At 66.2% G+C, this 5,575-nt stretch overlaps 1 protein-coding gene across 1 annotated transcript; it reads right to left on the bottom strand.

Moving 5' to 3' along the window:
* Positions 1-640: 640 nt before the first annotated feature.
* On the bottom strand, positions 641-3,885 carry KCNMB1 (potassium calcium-activated channel subfamily M regulatory beta subunit 1). Its single transcript, XM_056133097.1, has 4 exons — positions 3,834-3,885; positions 3,123-3,280; positions 2,150-2,321; positions 641-922 (listed from the first exon to the last, which is right to left on the bottom strand). Exons 2-4 carry the CDS (start codon positions 3,254-3,256, stop codon positions 647-649), a joined length of 582 nt encoding a protein of 193 aa, XP_055989072.1. The 5' UTR covers positions 3,257-3,280; positions 3,834-3,885; the 3' UTR covers positions 641-646.
* Positions 3,886-5,575: the final 1,690 nt, after the last annotated feature.

Below are 5,575 nucleotides of genomic sequence, written 5' to 3'. Positions count from 1 at the left end.
GTGCACTGGGAAGCCGCTGTCCCGGCAAGACGCCTGGGCTTCTCTGGGTGGCCACCAGAAGCCGCTCGGAGCCGGAGGCCTTCTGGTCAGCCAGCATGAGCCCAGCGCCTCAGCCTGGGGGCTGTGTCCAGTCCTGATGCCAGGCCCGAGGGAGCCCCTGGCCTCACCCAAGGGTGAAGGGCCGCATGTGATAAGCTCCACCTTCAGACCCGCAAGCTCATTTGAGTTCCCTGCGGTGGTCCCCCTCCACCGCCCACAGAGACGCCTTCTGTGATGGTGGGACCCCGTCCAGCCCCAACTGCCTTGTGCCTGGGCACCGAGGGTCACCCCTACCTGCTTCCGTCCAGAGAGTGTCCACAGCTGCTTTCCTGGCGAGAAACGCAGTTCTGACAGGCCCAGTCCGAGGGCAGAGGGGGACGTGCACCCCCACTGTCCCCGGGGGAGGGGGGATTCCTCCCGTGGTCTCGGGTTCACTCCCGTGGGCTGGTTTCCGCGGGTCCCATCAGTCACTTGGACAGCATGGCGCAGGTTGTGCGCATGGGGGTGCCCACGCAGGGCAGGAGGGCTGGGGGCAGTAGCCTCGGGATGGACGCAGGGAGAGGACAGGCAGGCAGGGGGGCAGCGGCCACCCCCAGGCCGTGCGGGGCTACTTCTGGGCAGCCAGAGCGGAGAGGGACTGGTTGAGCTTGACCATGGCGATGACCAACAGGCCGCCCGTGAGCAGGCAGCTGGGCCAGAGCAGCGCCTCCAGCAGGGCCTGGGGCCCGTAGCGCCGCCGGTACAGCACCCCGCGGGGGTCCCCGCTGCCGTTGGGCGCCGAGAAGCAGTAGAAGGCCTGGTGCTCCCGGAACCGCCGCTGCGCCACCTCCACCTCCTCCCGCGCTGCCCGGTAGCTGTCCCGGCTGTGGGGGATGTAGGAGCACTGGGGGGGGGGCAGGAGAGTGTCGGGGCGGCAGGGAGCACCGCCCACCCGCACCCGGGGCACCCACCCTGCTAGCCCAGAGACCCCGTCACTCACCTGCAAACAGCTAGTCTCCCCCGAGACACACACCGACACATACGCTGACACACGTGCCGACACACGTGCCGACACACGTGCCGACACACGTGCCGACACACGTGCCAACACACGTGCCAACACACGTGCCAACACACGTGCCAACACACGTGCCAACACACGTGCCAACACACAGGCGCAGACACACACACAGACACACACACAGACACACACACAGACATACACACAGACACACACAGACACACTCGCAGTACGGCACACGCAAGTACAGGCACACTCACAGAGATACCCACAGAGGCACACACAGACACACACACAGGCACAGAGACAGACACACACACACAGGCACAGAGACAGACACACACACACAGGCACAGAGACAGACACACACACACAGGCACAGAGACAGACACACACACACAGGCACAGAGACAGACACACACACAGGCACAGAGACAGACACACACACAGGCACAGAGACAGACACAAACAGACACACAGGCACACACCAAGGCAGAGGTACAGAGGCAGAGGCACACACACACAGGCACACACAGGCATAGAGACAAACGCACACATAGAGACAGACACACAGGCACACACAGAGGCACAGACACACACACACACACACACACACACACACACACACCCTATGCTATTCTAGGAGAACTGCTCCTGTCCTAGGCCCCCCGTGAGTGTCGTGCGCGCAAGGTGCAGGCTGCGGTCATGGTTCCCAGGGCCTCTAGAGGCTTCCCAGCATCCCAGGAGCAGACAGGCTGGCGGATCTGGCCCGGATGCTGCCAGGGTGTCCGGAGACAGGCGGGCCCCTCGGGCGCGTCCAGCCCCCACAGTATAGTCCACCTAGCAGCCGCCCACCAGAGGGACGCTCCGGGGGCCCCCGCGGTGACACCTGCCAGTCTGCCCAGCCCAGAGCCTCTTGGTGGGGGTCACAGGGGTCCCGCGGTCCCTGCCCTGGCCCCTTGGGTCCCGACACAGTTTGCAGAAAGGAGCGACCCCCCCCCTCATGCCCACGTGCCCCCGGCCCAAGCACGAGCTCAGGGCCCGGCCAGCCGGGGTGTCCACCTGTGCCCAGCTCCGGCCCAGGCGCTGGCTGCAGGATCCCGCCCATACCTGATCGTTCTGGTCCAGCGTATCCTCCATGTGGTACAGCATGGCCCACTCGCCTGCCACTGACACGTTCACCCACAGGCACGGGTACCGGGGCACCATCTTGCCCTGCAGCTCCTCCTGGTCGTGGATGTGGGTCTCGATCAGGTGACACGTGGATTTCAGGGTCCACACGCTGGGGGGTCACACACACACACGGACACTCAGGCCCGGGTCACCCGGGGCTCCGGTGGAATGCGGCAGAGCCCAGACCGGGCCTCAACGTCCCTTCAGCAGCCACCACCAAAGGGCATGACCAACCCCCGAGCCCCAGAACATGGAGCTGGCCTGTCCTCCACGCTGGTCACCCGAAACATAGGGTGGGGGGTGCAAGTCAGAGGACCCCCAGGACGTGTGAACCAGAATTCTTGGGGTGGGGAAGCTCAGGCTTAGCATGATTTGGTTTGATTTATTTTGAGAAATTTGGAGCCATATCCAGCGATGTTCAGGGCTGGCTTCTGGCCCTGTGCTCAGGGCTGACTCCCGGTTCTGTGCTCAGGGATGGCTCCTGGCGGTGCTCAGGGATGACTCCTGACCCTGTGCTCAGGGATCACTCCTGCTCTGTGCTCAGAGCTGACTCCTGGCAGTGCTCAGGGGACCCTAAGGGAGCTGGGGGTTGAACGGCGGTTGCCCACATGGAAAGCAAATTGCCAAGGCCCCGCAGGCAGTGGTGGCCCATGTCCTCACCCGTAGTGACCAGGGGGAGCCCAGAAGTGAGGGTCAGAGACGCAGCCGGGCACACCCGGGGGCCAGGACGGGACAGCTGAGACTTCGGGCAAGGCCTAGATGGAAGCAGCTGTGGTGGGGGAGTAGGTGTCCGTCCCCTCTCATGCTGACCCTGGACCCAAGTGCCCCAGCGCCCGGGCACTGCAGGGACGGGCCTCCTGCACCTCCCACTGAGCCACCCAGCCCGGGCCCCGGGGGTGCAGGCCGGTACCTTCGGAGATGGAGGGGCAGCAGGGTGGTGCCCAGCACGTAGTAGGTGATGGCCGCGCTCACCACCATGGCCACACCCAGGCAGAGTGCCCGCGTCTCGCCACGCTTCTGCGCTGTCACCAGTTTCTTCCCCATGTCCCCGGGGGCCTGCGGTCATGTCTGGGGGGGGGGCGGTCACAGAGGCGAAGGGCCGTGAGGGGTGGGGTGGCAGGGGGTGGCACCTGTCCCCCTGACTTGGCCCTTGGTGAGTGTCACCCTGGCGTGAGTGTCAGTGAGAGGGCACGCTGGACTGTCCACTCTCACTGACGGGGAGCAGGTGGAGGAAGGAGGGGACAGGACTTCGATTCTGGGTGGCCTCCCAGGCGGTGGCGTCCACCCCCGGCCGGCCCCACCGCTTCCCCATGCCTCTTAGCTGAGGCCTCACCAAGGAACCCCCAAAGGTGCTCAGCGGACGTGTCCAGTCCAGGGACCGAGCTGCGCTTTCCCAGTGTCCCCAGGGGCCAGCCCAGGACTTGTCAGGGGCCCAGCTGGCCAGAGCCCTGAGCCCCCGCGGGCCCCATCCCAAGGCCCAGCCAGCACCCCCAGGGGGAGCCAAGCTCCAGCCCCGGCCCCGCCCGCCCAGGCCGTCCCCTGCCCTGTCCACCCCCCCGCCCCCGCCCAGCCTCCTTGGCCCCCACTGCCCCCACCAGAGGCCTCCAGTCACGGTACTCACAGTCTCCCCGCACCCTGTGCTCCAGCCGCTGGACACTCCCTGCCCGGCCCAAGCCCACCCAAAGAGGCGGCCACAGGAAGTGGAGCGAGCCCAGTACCCGGCAGCCTCATGCCCAAACATGGGCACGTCTGTGTCCCCGGCCGGCACGGCCGCGGGGGGCGGGAGGCCCCCCCCCCACCTGCAGTGTGTGGCCAGTCACCCCAGGAAAGCTGGCGGCCACCCGAGAGGACACCCAGAGGCACCTCTCTCCCTTTCTCTCCCCTTCTCTCTTCCTCTCTCCCTCTCTCCTTCTCTCCCTCTCTCTCTCTCTCTCTTCTCTCCCTCCTCTCTCTCCTCTCTCTCTCTCCCTCTCTCCTCTCTTCTCTCCCTTTCTCTCTCCCTCTCTTTCTCCTCTCTCTCTCTCTCTCTCTCTCTCTCTCTCTCTCTCTCTCTCCCTCTCTCCTCTTTCTCTCTCTCTCAATCTCTCCCTCCCTCTCTCCACTGCCCACCCGCCCAAGCAGGGCTGGGCGGCGGCTTCCCGGGCTGACTACGGGCCAGGGGAGGAGTTGCCGGCCAGGCTGGGCCGTTTATCCGCCCCGGGCAGCTGGCCAGGCCCCGCGGCCAAGCCCGCACGCAGGGGCATTTGGGCTGCGTGACCCTCGCAGGCCCCAGGGCCTCTCTGGCGCTCGTGGGGTCCGAGGTGCTCCTCATTCCCAGCCCGGCCATACTCAGGGTGGGGGGAACCCGGGACGGCCCCCCTCCTGGCTGCTTCAGGGGGCTGGGCTCAGGGGCTCCCAGCAGACTGTCAGCGCCGCCCTCCAAGGCCAGGGGGCAGCGGGCAGCCCTCGCCCTCACCTCTCCAGGCCCTGTGTCTGAGGGTCCATCCTGCGCCGATGTGGAGGCTGCAAGCAGGGCCCGTGGGGGTCTCGAGGATGGCCGGGCCCTGGGCGCCCTTTCCTGGGCATGGGCTGTGGTCACTTGCGTTCGGCAGCTGCAGTGTGGACAGACGGTGTCCAGGCTCTGGCCACTGGCCACTTGGCACCACCTCCCTGTGGCCTCCACAGACACCCAGTAGTGATATTGGGGGTCAGGCGGGGTGGCCAGAGGCTCCCCCAGGAGGGTGGTGGACAGGGGCCCTGCCCGGGGCAGTCCCTGGGCCTCCACTTAGGGAATGTCAGAGGCCAGTTCTGGGGGGCCCGGGATCACCCAGTACCCCTCTGTGCATCCATGGCCTGTCCCTGGGCCCCAATGCCCTCCTTGGACAGACAGGGATGCCTGCTCCTCAGTGGGGTCCAAGCCGAGGGGTCAGTGTCCAGGAGCGTGCCCCAAGGCAGGGAGGGAGCACAGACCCACTTGGGACACCCATGTGGACCCACATCACCCCGTGTGCCCTGCCCACCCCCATGCACCCCTGAACCTGAACCCTGAGCAATCCCCCGAAGGCCTGTGAGCCCGGCCCCTCCCCTGTACACACGCAGCGGGCAAGACCCCCCTCACAGTGCTCCTTCCCAGGGTCAAGCACCCGTGTGTGTCCCTGAAATGAAGCGTGGCCCAGCCCCCCACCCTTCCCCACCCCACAGCTGCACTGAGCCACTTAGCACTTAGCGGCTGGCCTGGTGTGTGGAAGGCGGGAGTGGGGGTGGGGGGGTGGGGCCGGAGGCTCCCGTGGGCTCTGTGGAAGCCTGGAAGACTTTCTAGACATCCTCATGTTTCTCTGGAGGCAAAATGCAACCCCCCCACCTCACACACACACCCCTCCCCCA

This window comes from Sorex fumeus, unplaced genomic scaffold (assembly GCF_029834395.1).
Source record: "Sorex fumeus unplaced genomic scaffold, SorFum_2.1 ptg000097l, whole genome shotgun sequence".
NCBI lineage: Eukaryota > Metazoa > Chordata > Mammalia > Eulipotyphla > Soricidae > Sorex > Sorex fumeus.
The sequence above is the reverse complement of the archived record's forward strand: the minus strand, read 5'-3'. Positions and strand labels throughout refer to the sequence as shown.